The sequence below is a fragment of the Bombus impatiens genome, unplaced genomic scaffold (genome assembly GCF_000188095.3).
Source record: "Bombus impatiens unplaced genomic scaffold, BIMP_2.2 scf_0361, whole genome shotgun sequence".
NCBI classification, from domain to species: domain Eukaryota; kingdom Metazoa; phylum Arthropoda; class Insecta; order Hymenoptera; family Apidae; genus Bombus; species Bombus impatiens.
The window spans coordinates 87,660-106,942 of record NT_176780.1 but is presented as its reverse complement, the minus strand read 5'-3'; the positions used below and the strand labels follow the sequence as shown (position 1 = coordinate 106,942).

Sequence of the window (19,283 nt, the reverse complement as noted above, 5' to 3'; positions counted from 1 at the left end):
ATCTTTCCTTTGTTTCATTAATTTGGCGATTGATAAATCGCTTAGAATCTTCAACGTGTACGAATTGTATCTATGAGAGATTAGCGGTCAACAGTGATTGAACGACAGACAAAGAAAAATTTTGATAATGTTCACACCATTAAAGCCCACAGAAGCAGATTTTATTGACGTGACTGTTTTAAGTACTCCTCAGCCACAAGCAACTTCAACTGTACAAAGAAAAAACACGTGAGTTTGTCTTGTCTGTAAATTTTGTATTTCACAAGCTCTGAATAATACGATATAATTCAAATGGTCATGATATGTTATTAGAAAAAAAAAATTAATTACTCTTTTCAGATTGGAAAACAATGTTCTTAATAGGGATATTGAAGAGGCTATTTGTAAACAATTTGTTAAAGACAAAAATGATATTACGCGGAAGTCTACTGAGTCATCTCTTGGAATACTGGACAGTATATCTTCCTGTAAATTCTGTACTGTGTTTTATATAGTTTATAGTGATGGTCATGATAAATAATGTATCTTTATAGTTTTAGCTGAAGTAAGTGGAATAGATGAAGTAGAGAAACAAAGTGAGAATAAATTGGACATAGAATGTGCTAGAAAGCTACTTCAAAGATGTAGTGATATAAAAAGTGCATCTATTACATATGGTAAAAACCTTAATTTTTTAAACATAAGTCTCTATTTGTAGATAAATATTGAATATGGCTTCTTACCATTGCAGATACAAACAAAGAAAATAATACAAATATTCAAAATTTATCTAGTAATATCATTCCTTCAACATTAATTGATTATGGTCAATCCGTATGTTCCAATCAAATTAGTCTTCAGAATGAAAATATTTCACATTCAGTTAAGGATAAAGCAAATAGTGTAAGTATGATTTTTTATGAAGAATTGGTTGGGATAATTTATGAGTGTCATATATAGGTTGTTTTTGAGCCAAAAGAGATCAGTGCACGTTCATCCGGATTAAGTAGAAATTCGGAAAATAATTTATCATCATCAGCTTCAAGTAAAAGTTTGAATCAAATAACATTTGATTCAACAACTGCTGAATTGATGGCTCAATTTAATAATGAAGATTTTCGTCCAGCTTCTGAAATGGTCAATCAAATGTTAGCTGATGAAGTATCTTGGCAACAAAATTATTCCTATGCTCTTCCCACAACAGCTTCTTCTGAAAAAGAATACTTAAACTTATCCTGTTTTTCTGGCATCATGGGTGAACTAGATTTATCAGTAGAGTAAGTACATAATTGCAAATATTTTGCATTGCAAATATTATTAAATATAATCAAATACGATTAAATTTTAGATCCTGCGCTGGACATAAGGTATCTGTGAGTGAATTTTTTAGAAGAAAATGTGGAAATTTTGGAGAATTATCGGATACTGGGTTAGAAAGGCCAAGTTTGGGTCTATCAGTAAACAGTCCAAAAAAGAAAGATCATCTTATGCCTCTAGTTGATTCAACTTGCTCTTCTGTAACAGAAGGTATTACTTATTTGCATTTATTGAAATAAATTTCTTGTATATCTGAAAGGCTATTTCTTCTTGTAGATTCCTCAATTGGATCTAATATCGCAAAAGATAAAACTCAAAATATTCCAAATATAACAAGAGATGTGGAAGAGCAAAGTATTATGAGTTTGACCAGTATCGCTCAAGCACTACAGGATATCGATAGTGGCACGCCACGAAGATTAGTGGATCAACTCATCATGGCAAAGAAAAAGAAAAAATCCACGCAAGTGCAAGAGAAGAGTGTAGCTAGAGATACTTACACATTATCGCCTTCAAGTAGAAAATCCATGCCTGCTACTTCAAATAGAAATATAGATAATTTCGGAAAAGATGTGGGATTACTAAATCTTTCTTCAAAATTATCTTTAGATAGTAAAACCATCAATGAAACTGTAGATATTAAACATTCTATTCCAAGAATGCTTTCATTTGACTCTAACTCAGGTACAAAAATAAACTATGAGGCGATTTCTCAGGAACTTAAGAGAGAGTTAAGTAGTGGAAACTTACCATCCTTATACAGTCAAGGTATAGTTTTTTCCTAAAAATTTTAAGTTTTAATCAACTAATAAGTTGTTTGAATAAATTAAGTTTAAAACTATTCCTATATTTCACTTCACTCAAAGAATATTATCTCTTTTAGAGCTTAAGTCATTGTTGGTAGACTCTACATTAACTCCTCCAAATTATGCAGAAAACAAAATATCACCTTATACTTCGAAAATTAACGCAATGATTAGTCATGAGGATAAGTCTACCGGTCTTGAAGAAGAAGAAATAGGAAAAAAAGAAAATATAAAAAAGGAAAATGTTTCGTGTAAAGATAGATCAGAAATTCAAAATATTTCAAATTTACAAGAATCTTATGTTAATAGTAAGATATAACACAATAAGTATATCATCCTCTAATTTGTTCTTTTATGATTTGTTTTGACTTTTATGATTTTTATTTTTTATAGACGTCGTGATTGGTAAAAGTACAGAAGAATTGTGCAGTTGTATTGTTGCTATACCTAGAGAAATTGATATCGAACTCTTAAATAAAAGTGATAGATGGGTCATTTGTGCATTAAGCGTAAATCAAATTCAAGGAGATAAGCATAATGTCCGACTTACACTGCCGAAAGATGTTATTCTTATTAAACCAAATGCAGAACAACATGTTAAGGTAAAAAAAAGACGATTACAAATTTACAGTAATATAAAAATTAAAACATAATTATTTCAGATTACCGTAATAGTGGTGAAAATGTGTAAACCAATTATTGCAGTTTTAAACATAACAGTATCAGATATGGTAACAAGAATTGAATGGATTATGAAACATATTATATGTCTCAAACCCGAAGAAGTTGATATAAACGTGTCAAACTCTTCTCAAAAAAAAGAATTAGATTTTCAGTATATTGCTGAAAATAGCATAGCAGTCTTACCTATTACAATAAAAAATAAAAATAATGTCGATGTACCCATCAAAATTTCTATACTACAGGTGATAATTCCGTCTAATTAATCTCATATGTATTTTATTTGTTATGTCTGCTATCTTTTTTTTTTTAATGCAATGTAGAATGAACCAGCAATATTTAGCTTAGAAAATCCAGAAGAATCACAACACATTACTCTTAAATCTCAAGAAGTACGCACTACAAATGTTCGATGCAAGGCTGTTGCGCAAAAAAATACTGAGACGCAACAACGATCCTTACAACATTACGCTGGCACTTTAATAATTCAAAACGAAAGTACTCCAGAGAACAGTATAATAATCCAAGAAATTCCTCTTATTGTACAAGTAGGAATTTATAAGATACAAGCTATTGATACAGACTTACCTTTGGTTGTTCCTAACAAACAAAGCAAGCCCTTGACCGTGATTAATCTTGGGACGATACCGACGCTAATAACAGCTTTATTTATCCAAGAAATTGAATTAACAAAAAATTCAAAATATTTCTCAGTTGAACCAGAAAATTTACTTGTGCAACCTAGGGAAACTGGGTGCTTCTTTATTACATACAAGCAACAAACATCAGGCACTCCTAAAATGTGAGAGGACATTTTATAAACCTATATAATATCATAAATGTCTTTTTATTGTTTTTTGCATATATTTATAGGTATGCAAAAATTAAATTAACTGCTGGTGGCGATGATCATTACTATTCTGTAATCGGAGAATCAAACACATATACAGAGGCAGAAAATGAAAATGTTCGATGTGAAACACCTCAGTATTTACCACCTGTTAGTTCTCCATCGTCTCCGCATAGCGTGGTTTTAAACAAGTAAATTTAATATTATATGTTATATTAAGCTTCTACAAAGTTTTACATGTTGACATTTTACACGATAATAGGTCGGGCGTATCTGGCAGAAATTCGCCTCTTAGTTCAGTATCTGGTTCAACTGTTACTGGCGATAAAATTCCTATCAGAACAACTCACGCTGCTCTGATATGGAATAGCGTGAAAACAGGAAAGTCAGAAATTAGGGAATTCACTATTCGTAATACAAGTAACAACAAAATAAGGATACAAGCTATTATATCGGACAGTGAAAAAAATTTTCGAGTAATATATTTAATCCACTGGAATATCATTTAATTAATATTTTACATTTATAAAAACATTTGACATTCTCTCAGTTTCTTCGAGAACGACAGCCCGTGGGTATTATTGTATTAGCTCTTGGAGGTTTGGAAAGTAGGATGCTGTCCGTTCTATTTAGTCCTCATCATATAGGCGCAGCGGCTGGAAAAATAATATTCAGACACTATGAGCCAAAAAGAGAAGAGTCTGAATCTGGATCTTCGAAAGTGGTAAATAAACGTATTGTTTGTTGAAACTCTCATAAATTAATTAATATTTGAATCTATTTGTAATATATCATTTGCAGCTATTTCTATATGGTTATGGGGGTTATAGCAAAGTTGAAATTTCAGAAGCATTTAAAGACACAAGCGGAAAAATGTGGTTATCCCTTGGTATTTTAAGGTGCGGAAGAACTCCACGTGCAAAGATCAAATTACAAAATATTGGAGATCTATGTTCCTATGTTAAAATCAAATTAATACCCAAAGGTATCTTAAGTATATGTATTGTAAATGATCATTTTCTAAATTATTTTTTAATAATCTTAGCTGTGTATCCTACTATGGCATCGAGTTGGCAAGTAAATCCAACTGAATTGTTGCTAAATTCGAAAGAAGTTCAATGGGTGACTTTGGAATTCGAACCGCGAAAGGAAGATCTAGCTTTACTGCAACGATCTAATGTCTCACATGTTGGAACCCTATTAATTACCCATGGAGATGAACCTACGCGCTGGCGAATTCGTAGGTGAGTAATATTAACACATTGACTGTCACTATACCTGTATTCGGGTGTCGGCAAAGGTCGGGTCGCGTAACCCATATTCGGGTGGCGCTTATTTGACTACTTGCAAAGGATTGTCGTAGGTATTTGAAAAGATATTCCAGAGGAAATAATAGAACTGTTGAATTATTATAAAAATAATACGAAAATGGTTTATTAAAAAAATTATTTAGAATGTAAAACTTTAAAGCATTCTATAGATAACTGAGGTTGGTTGGGACAATTTGGACAATAAGTTGTTGTATTCTTCAAATTCTTTTGTGCCTTTATTCGGTCCATTCGACGTCTTTTATTCGCATAACATAGTTTGCACGCGCGTCCAATGCTTTTTCCGGAATCGTTTTCCCGAACGACGATATTATGCCGACTCCGTCGAAGACAAGGAGTTTTTGTATTTTCAGACAACCCTAATAATTTTGCAACTAATAATCGTCTAAATATTCTAATATCTATATTCTTCCTTGTTGCAATTTTGTAAACCGTCAAAGCGTTTACAACAGAATTTCCCAGAAGGAGTTGAATGCCAAGTTTTCTGTACCATTTGATTCTTTTTCTAATTGTGGTGACATAAAAAACCATTTGGTCGGAATAATTTATACCACACTTTCCTTCATTATATTCAACAACAGCTAGTGGTTTTAATGTTGCGAACAAACGAAACGAAAGATTCTTGAGACCACCACATGAGCGACTCGCATTATTAAAATATCGATGGGAGCACCTAGCAGAGAACGCTTGGTACTGCTGCACGCGTGGCCTGACGGAGATTTCTTTGAAAACACGCGTGGCAGTCAACGTGTTAAGTTTATAAAAAATTATTCAACTTTTCATTTTTTTATTTTTTATTTTTAGATTATATAATAAAATGAAAGAAACAGGCGAATTGAGTGGAAATGAAAATGAAACTTTTAGGAATATTATTCAACCATTATGTAAAACTTTTTCTGGAGAACAATTAATATCGGATATAAATGCTGTACGAGATTCAGTGGTAGGTAACAAGGAATTTACTAACTGCTCTAATTAATAAATTATTTATAAATCTAAATATTATTTAGCAAAATCTTGGGGACCTTTGTCAAGGGATTCATCAACATGAAATAATGTTAACGGTGGAAGTGTGCGCCGATGAAACTATGTCCGTTCTTCACGATAATGCCGACGAATCACAAATGTTTTATTCTCTTTGTAGTGACAATAGTCATATATATGAAGGAAATGGTGAAAGTTTCCTACCCTCAGAGTGAGTGTAATAAATAACTTAAATGTCATAAAGTTCAATAGACACTGATGTTTACTTAAAGAAATCTTCAGGACTTTTGTAGCAAATAGTACATTTCAAAACGGCATGAATGCAGACGATTTTATGATTAGCCCATCTGTTGTAATTTTAACTCCACCGACTAGATCAGAAGCAGTTGTAACAATAAGAAGTCCTTGTACTGTGGCAGAACCGTTCGAAACTTTTTTATCAAATACGGAGTATTTAAGAGTCGTTCCTGCGGAAGGAATGATACCTACTAGAAGAGATTTTCAACTAAAAATACAGTGTAAACGAAAAATCGAACGGAATCTCAACGCGGTTCTTGAAATTTATACCGAGAACAAAAAGTTTGATGTACAAATAAAAGTAACAGTTAAGTAATTGTAAATTGAAATCTTAGAATTAATTTTTTATTGAAGTATTTATTATACAGATACTACAATCCTATAACTTTTAATTTTTATATCAGCAATATTTTTACTATAAATAAATTAATCAATAAAATCTTTATTTGTTCATAACATATTCCCTTAATGCATCATGGTGTACATTATTTATCTTAAATTGTACATTATGCCGTGACTGGAGAGCTTGTATTATTTGGACCATATTCTCTACATCAGACATTCCAGAATGTAATTTTCCAATCAATGGGAGTTTAAGATGTAAAAGCATATCTGTTAAATTTCGTGGATAATGATCTACTGCGTCACAAAAGCTACCTTTTAAATTTATCCACTTCATAAATTGCTTAGGTAATGATATATTTTCTAACTCGCATTGGCTTGGTAACATGAACTTTAAGTCCCAATCACCGCATGTAACAAATGCAGAATCGTTCCCGTCTTTAAAATATTTGTGTTCTTCTAACCAATTACAAAATGTTCCAAACACTTCTGGAAAGTAAGGTTGATTGTCTACCAGGTCCTGTATGATTCCAGTAAGTTCTGTACAAAATGGAGTAAGCTGAGGATGGTATTTTGGCTTAATATACTCGTGAAAGACGTTTTCAACTTCCCAACTTGTCGTAGACACTGCTGCACAGGGAAACTCGATAATTTCTTGTGGATCAATTTTCTCGTATTTTTTGCAAGTGCATTCAAAGTCCAGTACAAGCAAATAATTGAACGGTTGCTTAATTTCTTTAGTTCCTTTGTAAATAGATCGAGGATATTTCGTGAGAATTCGTTTCGCCATTATTTCATTAAACTCATGAAAAAAATAATTACTATAACCTCTGTTAAAACGAAACAAAACGTTCCAGAATATATACAGGATTAAATAAGGTTAGAAAATAAATGGTTTATTGAACTGGAGGATTCCTAAAGCCACTTATTTAGTTACAACATTTGTAAACAAAAAAACTTAAAGCATATTTTTGTTTTTAATTGACAAATACTATTTAAGATACTATCAAACACTTAAAAATACGTCAGATTCTGGACATACTTGACGCAAATATTTCAATCACTTCCGGTTTATACTTATAACTAGTAACTAGTGAATGCACGTTTGAATATCAATTTCGAAACGACTTGAAGTTTTTCAATACCATGGGAATACGAATTACTTTAAACATAATTCGACATTAAAAATTTTTGAATATCCTAGTAAATCTTAAATCTTGAGCCATGAAGGTTTACGAAACTTACATATGTATATAATAATATTGTCACTGATATAATGACATGTCAGACTATCATTGAAGAATAAATTATCATAAAATTAATAATCTACAACTTGACCAAGCTTTTTTAATCGATTAAGTAACGCGTCGCCTCTTTTTATGATATTTTGATAAATTAATCCTCGATCGCATGAAACATCAGGTGCTTGCCCTCTGTTGCAACCAGCAGCGCTGATGGTAACGATCATTCCAGCCACTTTATCGATTTTACAATGCAATTTGCCATTGGCAATAAAATGTGCCACTTCTTGTTCTATGTATTCTTCTGTCACGCCAAATTCTGTCGCCATTCTACTTAAATTGATGGTCCTGTATGCTTGCAATAGCTGACAGTATGCCCTCAAACGCATCTCTCTTACGTAATAACGATAATGGAAATGAAGCAAAGGATTTGCTCTAAGCTCGCATTCTATCCAAGCGAGATTTTCGAAGAATTCTTTGTAGTGACAATCATAGAGAGAATAAAAAAATGCTCTGTATTTGGGAGCCTCAGTGAGCAAAGCTTGTTGCAAGAGGCCATTGTTGTTGAATCGAGAATCAATTTCCGATCGGGATAAGGAAATTATTCCTGATAATGTTGTGTATTCTACGACCTCTTTGAATGGCAATAGTTCATAGGATTCAAAGGTTGGGATACAGTCCAGCAAAAGGCACGCAGCGCGAGGAAAGTTTCGCGTTGCCAGATAGTAAACAGCTTCGTACACTTTCAATTTATTACGACAACACCAATTGCTGCCTGATGCATGAGAACCTTCCATCAGATTTGTTATCTTGGTAATTATTTGCCCCATCGAGCGAATATTATTTTTTATGTGTGCTATTCTAAACAAACCGAATGCAGCTTCGACTTTGATGCTGGATGAATTAGTTTCGTCGTTTACGACGGAGTTCGCAATGTCTGTGGCACGATCGAGATTACCAGTTTCACAAAAGAACTCGAACTTTTCTCGCCAATTTCTTTTTTCAGTGTCCTCAAGAGTCAAATTATCAGAGGACTCTAATTCCTTCCACGTAAGCTCGTTTTCATGCTTCATTGCATCGAGAAGATTCTCGTCAATTTTCCAGTCGAATGCCTTACATACATCTTCGTAGTAACGTGTCATGTTTCCGCGTTTTATTATATCGAGTAATTCAGTTTTTAAGTTCTCATCATTTTGGTATTTTGGCAGAGTTAATTTAAATCGGATTTTGATAAGGAATATATGCTCAGGAGTTCTGTGACACAATTCTGAATTACTCATGACTTTTATTTTTACTCATTAGTCTAATGAATATCATACGACTTTTGGATGCCAGTCTTTTGTTTTTCGATTTATATTCGCTTATCATTAGATGTAAAACAATTTGAATTATTAACATATTTTGCATAATGTATTTCGATAGATATATCAACCAATCAGCATGTGCTATTCAAATAAAGAAATGGCGCATTTTCGTTACTCGCAACCGGCATTGATCAAATGAGCGCCAAAACCTAGATTCTAACCTTTTAGGTAACTTTTCAAAGTTTATCATACAAGTTCGAATTATAAACTATGACAGAGAAACCTACTCAAACCACCAATTTACCATGGTAAAGTTTATGTCATCTACAGTGGAGTTTCAAAAATAATCGAATAAGTATAAACAATAACATTGTTATTTTGTTCTTTCAGGGTGGAAAAGTATCGACCGAAAAAATTAGATGATTTGATATCTCACGAGGAAATCATCAAAACTAGTTAGTATATGTGTGAATTTAATGATGTTGCAAAAATGTATGATTATCACTCGTTTATTAAATTATTATTTTTTGTTACAGTAAATAAATTCATTGATGAAAATCAGCTTCCTCATCTCCTTTTTTATGGGCCTCCTGGTACAGGGAAAACAAGTACAATACTTGCTTGTGCACGTAAATTATATACACCAGCTCAATTTAATTCAATGGTTTGACACTTTGTTATATATCATCTTTATTTTGTACAACTTACTATGGTTTATATATAGCGTTCTTTTCCATACAGGTATTAGAAATGAATGCTTCAGACGATAGAGGTATTGGTATAGTTAGAGGACAGATCCTTAGCTTTGCAAGTACAGGCACAATGTACAGATCTGGTTTTAAATTAATCATCCTTGATGAAGCTGATGCTATGACAAAGGATGCCCAGAATGCTCTTAGGAGAAGTAAGTTGTAACATGAATTACTTGCTTTAAGTACGAAAGACACATTCTATGCAAAAATTGTTTCAGTAATAGAGAAGTACACAGACAATGTAAGGTTTTGTATTATATGTAATTATCTCAGTCAAATTATCCCTGCCCTTCAGTCTCGGTGCACTAAATTTAGGTTTGGCCCATTGTCTACAGACCAAATTTTACCAAGGCTAGATACCATTATTAAAGAAGAGAAGTAGGTATATAAATTATGATAAAATATTGTATCTATTACTAACACTTTTATATATGCTTCAGTTTAAATGTTTCGGAGGATGGAAAACAAGCATTGATAACATTGAGTGGAGGAGATATGAGGAAAGTTTTGAATGTCCTCCAAAGTACTTCGCTTGCTTTCAGTGCAGTAACAGAAGAAAATGTTTATTCTTGTGTAGGACATCCTCTTCCAATTGATATAAAAAACATCATCAATTGGTTGTTGAATGAATCGTATGAATTATGTTATTGTAGTATCCTTTTTATATAATTAACTGCAGTTATTCATTTCTAAATTACGATTGCCTTAACACATGTTTAGAAATACAAGACATAAAACTAAAGAAAGGACTGGCATTGCAGGATATATTAACAGAACTGCATCTGTTTGTAAATAAAAGTATGTCTCTTAGTTATCAATTTCATAAAAGATAAGCGAAGATATTAGTTTAATCATTTCGTTTTAGTTGAATTTCCAGATTCCATACTTATCGATTTAGTAATTAAACTAGCCGAAATAGAGAAAAGAGTATCTATTGGTTGTAGCGAAGCGGTACAATTAAATGCCCTCGTTTCAGCATTTCAGAGAGCTCGCGATATCGAGATTTCTTAGTGCGTACAACATTTGAGGATCGAATTCTATGAATTGAGGTAATATCGAATTTGAAGCACTATATCTTCGTATAAAGAATTTTAGAATAATACTTAATTTGGTAAGAATGTATTATTTACGATTGTTACTATGTATAATAAAGAAAAAATCGAGATTTTTAGAAAACCATACACATGAAGCAATGGATTCTCCCATGCGCTCCTATCCACCTTGTTTTTAATTCTATAATAAATTAAATTCTTTCGTGAACGGTATCAAAGCAGTAAATTTCTGAAAATATGTTGTCAAGGACTACATCACAAATCAGTCAAATCATCTAAGCGATACAGTGCTTGTTAATTTTTATTTGGTCCTATCCATGTATCCTCGATAATTCATGTGTATGGAACAGTTATAGGAACCTTATCCCCGAAATGATAAGTTTTGCCGGAGTAATAACTGACAGACGTATTTAGATGTATCTGGTGCAATCACCGTGTGACGATAACATTTGATCGTACAAGTGAAACAGTGTCCGCCAGTGGTCCGACAAATGTCGCTCAATCAGCACGCGATCATTCAAGTACCATGTCGACAAAAACATATCTAGAGACTAAACATGCAATGCTACACTATTTTCTGCACTGTGAATACTTTCCAGGATACTTTGGTAATTGATTTGTTTTTTAAACTATGTAATTTAAAAATCTTTGAATTACATTATGCATAGTACACAAATTGTACAATTTTATATATTTAGAACGGAAATGTTCCTTTCAGATTCCTACTTCAGATTTCATATTTCCTTTCAGAATCATGTTTAGAGAAAATGGTTTTCTTATGTTTTATTTCACGTGCAGTAAATCTTTTTCGAAAAATAACTAAAGTTATGTTTCAATTCGCCCATGAATTATAATCCTCGATTATTCTGATATTTGTTTTGGCAATGATTCATATAAAATATTTTTCGTTTAACGTGTGTGCCATTACGGTAACGGTATGTTTTATCCAGTTTTAATTATGCTTCCACGCTCGAAATATTTTGTAACTTTTACCGAAACACGACACTTGCTGGCTTGTTCAATTTCTGTTCATGTTCCGTAATTTCGAAGGGAATTTCCACTTGAACGAGTGGAACTCGGCCGTGAGTGTTTCGTCAACTATAATTGCGTCCTTCGCCTAATTAGTTGGCATTAATAATAATGTATATCAGAGAAGCTCGATGAAATTAGACGATACGAAGGAATATTAATCATTTGATTACCACTAATGAATATGTATCGAAAAACTAGTGCGGTTTTGCGCCAGCGCTCAATTTACATCGCTGGCACGTGTTAATACGTTGTACATTATTGTTACAGCCGTGAATGGAGAAGCTGCTTGCATATATCATAGTCCTGAAAGTGAGGCGAAACTGCTGAAATCGTCCCAGTCTATATCTATGCCTAAGTAGAATAACCTGACACAGGACCGGCACGCTATTATCTTCCTCTCCTTTTCTCTCGTTCTTTGGAATCCTCGCAATTCATTAGCGAATACAGGTCCCCAAACAATTCCTTATGTTATAACCTTATTTCATCAATTTTTAGTTAACTTATTAAAATAAAGTGAAATTGAATTTGATTGTTTATTTTTTTAGGGAAAATAGAAGAAATGTGAATATCGTAGAATTATATGTTCTGATTAGATAGGTATTACATCGGAATTGCGATTTAATCACAAATAATCATAATACAAGTATAGATTTTAATTCAGAGTTTCACGGATAGTATTAATATAGGCACTACTACTGCCGTGGATGGTTTGCGTTATAAGTTCTTATATCACATATAAACTGCGCTGCGCCGACCTTGTTATACATATATTCCCTTTACATAAAGGAGGATCATGCAACCGAGGATTTTATTCTTCGACTTCGGTTAAGAAGTAATGTAATAATTTTTCTTTCCTTACTTTCTTTTTCCAATTATCATATGCACTGTACAAGTTTTCTTCGTTTTCTTTTTACATTTGTGAAACTTTCCCAAATTAGCATACAACACGCACCTCTTCTTTTCCATTTGTGTTCGCTCGAGTAAAAAAAAAAAGGATTCTATTGCTCGTAATTTGTATTCCACGCCTTTTCTCATGCAAACTATTCAAATATTTCAACGGACTGACCAGTGGAGCGCAGATTTATCGGCGGAAAAACGAGCAGACTATAAAGTGTAATGCGTGTACGATGGTACGTAGTGAATTTTCGAGAATTGACTAGCTAACTATTTCATATTGATCACAGTCGTTTTGTACTTCGCACGAGATCGAATCGTTTTACAAAAGCGAAATCGATCAGACAATGAACCCTGGAATTAATAATTAAATAATATTCATACTCGATATCAAACGAAACTTTCAGCTTAATAAGAACTTCGCAGGGTGAGTACGCGAGCACCCTTACTAGCACGTCGATTCTCCGAGTTATTTCAGCTTGAAAACTTGGCGCAGACGTGCCCTTAACTTTCTGCTTCGAAATAACTAATTCAATTAGTATATCAGCGCTGCTATACCCTTCCCTTCTATGTTTGACTACATCTTTGCATGGTGTATCTAATCTTCGCGCTAACGTTAACTCTCGCATTGCTAATCACCTGATAAAGCTTCGTTGGGAAATCAACTGTTCTCGTCATTTTGATTTTGACGTTTATGGTAAGATAATTGTAGTATTTGATTTGTATAGTCATTTAGACGTTTAAGTAAATGCAAAGTAACATGTTTTGAATAAATATCAAGAAATTTGATTACCCATTTTTTTAAGCCATGTAAAAAAAGTTATATCAGAATTTTGTGTTACTAGAATTTTTCAAGAAGACTTCCAAAGCGTCGTTCATGTTCGATACAGAAGATAGAATGAATACAAACGAATGGAGCATTCTTTACCTTCATCGATATTACACGGCGATACGTATTTTCAATTAGAGCCATGGAAAAAGAAAGGCTAACAGCAGAACTATCTGGTTCTGCGTCTCTTAGGGATTTTAACGAGATTCGGTGTGGTGAATATGCATTTCGTTCTGATATCCCACGTTACGATCTATAGTCCATTACTAAACTCTATATAATGCTATAGCTAAGTCTCCGTCTAACTTCAGAGATTTCGACTTTCCAAAGACTTTCGATATAAATACAAGTATCTGGACACTCGCAGAAAGAAGTCTACTCTCCGTCGGGTTGTATCAATGTCGATACAAGAACAGAAAAAGTACAAAATAAGCAGAGAAAAAAGAAAAATAAGAGAAACGTGAAAGAAGAGAAAGAAGAAAGAAGCACGAAGCCACTTCGATCGGCCATAAATCCAACCAATTCTTTCCGCGACCACGTTTCAATCTCTAACCATCACTAACCATCTCTAACCATGGAGATACAGGCAATCGAGCATGAGTCTCCCCTTGCATATATTCCATGATATTCGAGCGTTTCTACGCGTTCTTGATCGTCCGTGATCTCTGTTCGCTCCTTGTTAAGTGATATATGTATAGTTTCTGAGATTGAGTAGAGAGTGCAAGTCACTCAAAAAACTCGCTCTGCGCAATGTCGATGATATTTTTCTTCGTTTTGAACCCAGTAAAGCGCAATAAACGTTCGCTTCGGATGAATACTAACGTTGCACGATTTTGACGTAGTGTTCGCTGTTTGCTCACAGCATCGATCCGTTGGCAGCGAAGAGAGTAAATCTTTTTGCGCTGCTTTTTAAATATAGAACGGAAGAAACGAACTTACCAGAGCGTCGATTGCGATAAAACTGGTGTCTGAATATTGGTATTGCAGGTGAAATTAAAGACTGGGATTATATCTCATCTTTAACAAACGAAACTGTTCTTCGGAGGTAGAAGGACTGATAATATAGTTCGCGTAAAGTTTATTGGCTATTCAAAGACGTTGAAGAGAACGTTTATCGTTGCACTGTCGTTCGACGTTTAAGTATATTAAGTATCGACATTTGAAAAAGACTGTTACGACTGTGCGCTTTATACATACACGTTGTTTTGTAAACCTTTTGGGCAAGTTTTAAAGTTTCCATTACGTTATCTTTGCATCGTAATGCGCTTTTTAAAACCTTCATCTTCGACAATCTCATAGCGTATAAAGAGATTTATAAGCAAATGATAGCGATCTTTCGTAAGAGAAAGCGAATTATGACGACGAGATATAGCGTCCCGTGCGTGGAAGGATTCTTAAATTCGTCCAAGAACCTCGACAGAGGTCCCAAAGCTCTGCCTACTCTAGTAGCATGATTGTAACGCTCATTAAGATTCAGGGTTGAGCTGAAAATAGCGTCGAGATCGCTCGCGGTGGCAAGGATGGAGTTCTTCAACGTCAACATTAAGTTTGTCTCGCAACGAACCACGTCGCAACTCGAAGTGAAAAAAGAAAAAAGAAGGAAAAGGTAAAAAGAAATCGGCCACTTCGTTTTCTCACGCGCTTCGGTAATTTAGTCGGTGTTTAAAATGGCGTGTTTCACGCGAATATTTCTTGCCCGATTCCCGCCGGCTTATCGATTCGTTTTCTGCTTTGGGGGCAGCTCGACAGGATCCCATGATGCTTAGAAATTGAAGCATAGTGGAAAAAGTCGTGATGTATGTCGATAGCCCACCAAAAATTCCTTTCTCCGCTCTCTGCTATTAAGCATCGTTCAAAGTATTTTTGCCAGATACATTGAGCTTTTCCTTTTTTTATCCGTCTCGTTGCATCACGATCGATGGTCCATTTGAGAAGAAAGAAATCTTAGCCGCGTGTTTTCGAAGTTGGCGCGTGCTGAAATAACTCGTTCTCAGGTATACGAAACTAGAAGAAAACTCTGATCTCTGCCTAATTATCACAGCACGGACCTTCACGCGTATCTTCTGCTTCGTATGTCAACGATCGACTCGTTCACGGAATACGATTGACTAGAAAATTGTTTGCTCCGTTTCCGGATCCTTTTGCTAGAGTTTCGTGTTCGAGAGAACATAGAGAAAGAAGAAACTGCAAAGCTTTTAAGCGATGAGAATCAAGAGAGTTTGTACAAGGGTGAAGGTAACTGAACTTTTGCGAAGGAAGCCTGACACCGCGGCTTTAATCATAAAGAGGTAATGAGTGATTCTTTATCCTCTTTAATTCGTTGTTTTGTTACATAACAAAGAATCGACTTCCTTCGTAGAAAAGTTTGGTGTTAACTTTGGCTAACAAATAAAGTACATCTTAGAATGATAATTCTAGCTAAAACAAAAAAAAAGTAGAATGAATCGGGCGAGACTTCATATTTGACACAGAAAAAACTTGGTTTAGGATACATATATATTGGAAAATACTGTTACGAGAGCAACGTGCTAAGCTAAATCCTTGAGAACTATAAAATCTTTATTGACCGTTTATTTCTGTGTATCACGTACTTTCGTCCTTTACGTTTCTACTCTGTCTCTACCAAGTGTTTCATTTTTCGTGGCCACGGTTTCAACTACACGAATATTTGGTGAAAATTTGCTTAAAAATTTCGCTACAGAATCTGGAGGTACGTACATACGCATAAAGGATCGGGTCTGAACATAAATTTGCAAAGACTGTTAAACTAAAATGTTCGGCGCAGACAACGCAACCGAGAGATCAGCCTTCTCCAGATCACGTGGGAATGAAGGTAGAGAGAAAGAATGATTACCAGCCTTGCGGTGAAGTAAGAAAAAGTGGATTTCGTAGGGGAAGAAGTGGAGCATGTCAATCATGTCTTGGAAGTTGAGTATCTCTGTGTTGAAAAATGGTGTCTTAGGCCTTCGACTATTTTTCCAGTGCGCTTGTTTCCTCGAGGTAAAAGACAAAAAATGTTATAAAATAATTTACGTCGTTTGTACATGAACTGGAATATTCTGAGGGAGATCGAATCAGATCATTTAATTACGAATCATTCTTTTTTGTTTGTTTAAATCATAGATGTTGCAGTTCAGTGAGAGAAATATGTAATAAGTAATAGATGTTGGTTAAGAAAACGCAGGCGTTTCGTTCAGACTCATTGAGTGAGTACGGCATGCTGAAATAGGTATACGGTGGTGCGGCTCGATGCTGATCGCGGAGCTTGACCTGGAGAGGGGGAGCGTAAGGAGAGGGTAGAATTGGTGTTTGGAGGGGGCTGGCGTTGTCGTTAGTGCCGTAAGTCGACACTCAAGAGCCTAGGACCACTTCAAGTGACGGAAGATAGTCGGGGCAAACCATTTTCGAATGTAACTTAACATTTTTCTATAATACATATTCTTAACTACTTACCCTTCTCAACTTACCTATAAAACATCTTTCATTTTAAGGTGTACATTAAAAACGAAAGATAATATCGTCAGATTCTAAATTACGAGCAAGAAGAATTGGATATTATTCTATAATGTAACTGAATTTCGTTATTTACGAACGTTCGCTCGAAGCGATAAAACAACGCAAGATCTCATGCAAGGACTACCTTCTCATCCTGTCGCGAGATTTACATTCTGAAGCATCGACGCGCAATTAAGATACAGTCTAGACTTCGTACAACTGCACGCTCGGCGGATACTTTAAATGGAGGTTTCTAAAAACACAAGCAAGCTTCGAGTGATAGCCTCGTCGTCTGAAATTTAGTATCATTATGTGGTCTCTTCGAGGCGGGATAATCTCGTGGCATTGTCGCGAGCGAAATGACAGCCTGGCTTCGTGTTAACTACACTCGTTCGCGCGATAAATTATGGAACGGCTGCAACAGAGACGGATATCTTTCGCGTACACGTAAATATAGGCTTGTTAGAGCTTTTTGTGTTTGTCTTGTTAACTATTTCGCATGCACGAGCTTTTTGAAATAGCCACCTTTGAAGAGTATTCTATCGATCGTTTTTTTTTTTTTTTTGTAGTACCACCTCTGAAATTATTAATAACGTCTGTTAGATCGTAGATCGTTTATAAATCATTACTTGTTAAACATTATTTTAAGAATTTGTATCATTCTCCAGGTACTAGAGCTTGATAACGCAAATTGTGATTCCTGCCGTTCCTCCCCAGTGGATCAGACCATTTCTGATAACGACTTATTTGTACAAGTAACATTTCGTTGCAGCAATTACTTAGCATCACAGGTGGAGAAGGGAGGGAGGAGTGTAGAAGTAGAGGGAAGCCCAGCTTTGTGGCTTGTTGTCTAACTAATTCAAGAGAAGCGAACTGCCGCGACTCGCAATCGATAATTCCCGCTCGAATCGTTTAACAATGCTTTATCAATATCATTCTGATATCGATAATTGTTATCCCTCCAAACGGCTGATTATTCTTCTTAATTAATTGTCTGGAAGAAAATCGTGTCTCTTTGCTTCCATGTCCGCTGAATTTATGCGTGAAATATTCGCCAAGCTCGAATATCGATGGTGTTGCGGTTTTCTTTTAATTATCTTCGCCAACGTTCGCCTCGAATGGCCTAAAATTCTCGGCTCGACTGGAAATGGTCCATTTACGCGCACGTATTTGATTGCAGGCTATTCGAGAGGGGAAGCGTTCAGCCGACGAGAAACAAGAAATAACGGGGAGCACAGAAGTGGCGAGGAAGAAAAGTAGGACGGGCAACGTCTTCACCTCGAGCAGCCTCGGCCGTTCCTCCTTTTTTCCAGACTGTAATAGCCGGTTTTCGAGTGCTCGAAATAAAATTTTACTAATACACCCCGGTATGACACGGGCCTATCGCCGCGCCGCTAGCTTGTCGTTAATCGTCCATTCGCCTCCGCCCCTCGACGCTCCGTCGTTCATAAATCGTACTAATTCATCGCTGAAGTTGCTCTACATGTACGTATCTCAAATTTTCATCTCTAATTCCAATCTCGTAACTCCTATAAAACGTTTTTCAAAAAATTTTTTTAAAGATTCTTGATACATTGATCTTCTATCATCCCTTTTATCTATGTAAATGGAATTGATTCGCTAGTAGCAATATATTGCTACAATTTTCAAATAATCCACAGTTACTAGCGCATGTAATTTACAAATAATTAAACAAGACAATTCTTATAACAGGCAGTAACAGAAATCCTTGAATTTACATTTCGGCGTGGTCCGGAGGACAGTCGACACATCACTGGCCGAGGGGGTTGACTGGTCTGGTGGGGATAGAGCAGCTGGGGTGGCTGGAGCTCGAATGCGAGCCCGCGGTACCTATACGCCGGGTTCTGGGTTTGGCCGGGTCGCGCGGCGGGTCCTGCGCAACCAAAGAGACATACTCAGACAAAGAGAGAGTGAGACGACGAGTGTAACGGAGACAGAGAGAAAAAGAGAGTGGAGGTAGAGTGGCAAAAGCGAGGCAAGCAAAAGCGAGCTAGCTGGCGACCAAGCAACCAGATAGCCAGGCAAGCCTTTAGGTAGGCGAAGCAGACTGGCAGGCAGGTAGGCAGGCAGGCAGGCAGA

General features: G+C 35.3%; 3 protein-coding genes across 4 annotated transcripts; 2 read left to right on the top strand and 1 right to left on the bottom strand.

Annotated features, from left to right (window-relative positions):
- Positions 1–98: 98 nt before the first annotated feature.
- On the top strand, positions 99–6,571 carry LOC100741465. Its single transcript, XM_012385928.3, has 19 exons — positions 99–228; positions 340–467; positions 534–656; positions 731–882; positions 940–1,256; positions 1,328–1,506; positions 1,573–2,064; positions 2,180–2,410; positions 2,496–2,704; positions 2,765–3,028; positions 3,107–3,585; positions 3,657–3,824; positions 3,896–4,109; positions 4,184–4,357; positions 4,435–4,618; positions 4,679–4,877; positions 5,766–5,904; positions 5,972–6,156; positions 6,228–6,571. Exons 1-19 carry the CDS (start codon positions 128–130, stop codon positions 6,556–6,558), a joined length of 4,269 nt encoding a protein of 1,422 aa, XP_012241351.2. The 5' UTR covers positions 99–127; the 3' UTR covers positions 6,559–6,571.
- A 97-nt stretch (positions 6,572–6,668) lies between these two features.
- On the bottom strand, positions 6,669–9,105 carry LOC105680792 (26S proteasome non-ATPase regulatory subunit 6-like). Its single transcript, XM_012385818.3, has 2 exons — positions 7,951–9,105; positions 6,669–7,386 (listed from the first exon to the last, which is right to left on the bottom strand). The coding sequence occupies exons 1-2, from the start codon at positions 9,103–9,105 to the stop codon at positions 6,685–6,687; spliced, it is 1,857 nt and encodes a 618-aa protein (XP_012241241.3). The 3' UTR covers positions 6,669–6,684.
- LOC100741701 (replication factor C subunit 5) lies at positions 8,958–13,822 on the top strand. 2 transcript variants are annotated; one of them, XR_004461783.1, is made up of 9 exons: positions 9,397–9,437; positions 9,520–9,584; positions 9,666–9,793; positions 9,871–10,033; positions 10,100–10,259; positions 10,322–10,533; positions 10,602–10,679; positions 10,747–11,541; positions 11,684–13,822. XR_004461783.1 is itself a non-coding variant. In XM_012385959.3 (8 exons), exons 1-8 carry the CDS (start codon positions 9,400–9,402, stop codon positions 10,890–10,892), a joined length of 990 nt encoding a protein of 329 aa, XP_012241382.1. In that variant the 5' UTR covers positions 8,958–9,399; the 3' UTR covers positions 10,893–11,062. The 2 variants fall into 2 exon arrangements, 1 of the variants encoding a protein (XP_012241382.1); XM_012385959.3 differs by lacking the exon at positions 11,684–13,822 and having other exon boundaries at positions 8,958–9,437; positions 10,747–11,062.
- Positions 13,823–19,283: the final 5,461 nt, after the last annotated feature.

What these genes read in the sequence shown, in the direction of transcription:
- LOC105680792 (XM_012385818.3), bottom strand. Translation starts at nt 9,105, where the DNA reads ATGAGTAATTCAGAATTGTGTCACAGAACTCCTGAGCATATATTCCTT. An exon ending in ATATCATAAAAAGAGGCGAC is followed by an intron (nt 7,387 to 7,950) that starts GCGTTACTTAAT and finishes TTTTTTCATGAG; the next exon opens with TTTAATGAAATAATGGCGAA.
- LOC100741701 (XM_012385959.3), top strand. Translation starts at nt 9,400, where the DNA reads ATGACAGAGAAACCTACTCAAACCACCAATTTACCATG. An exon ending in GTATGAATTATGTTATTGTA is followed by an intron (nt 10,534 to 10,601) that starts GTATCCTTTTTA and finishes ACACATGTTTAG; the next exon opens with AAATACAAGACATAAAACTA. An exon ending in GCATCTGTTTGTAAATAAAA is followed by an intron (nt 10,680 to 10,746) that starts GTATGTCTCTTA and finishes ATTTCGTTTTAG; the next exon opens with TTGAATTTCCAGATTCCATA.
- LOC100741465 (XM_012385928.3), top strand. Translation starts at nt 128, where the DNA reads ATGTTCACACCATTAAAGCCCACAGAAGCAGATTTTATTGACGTGACT. An exon ending in ACAAGAATCTTATGTTAATA is followed by an intron (nt 2,411 to 2,495) that starts GTAAGATATAAC and finishes TATTTTTTATAG; the next exon opens with ACGTCGTGATTGGTAAAAGT. An exon ending in ACAGTGAAAAAAATTTTCGA is followed by an intron (nt 4,110 to 4,183) that starts GTAATATATTTA and finishes ACATTCTCTCAG; the next exon opens with TTTCTTCGAGAACGACAGCC.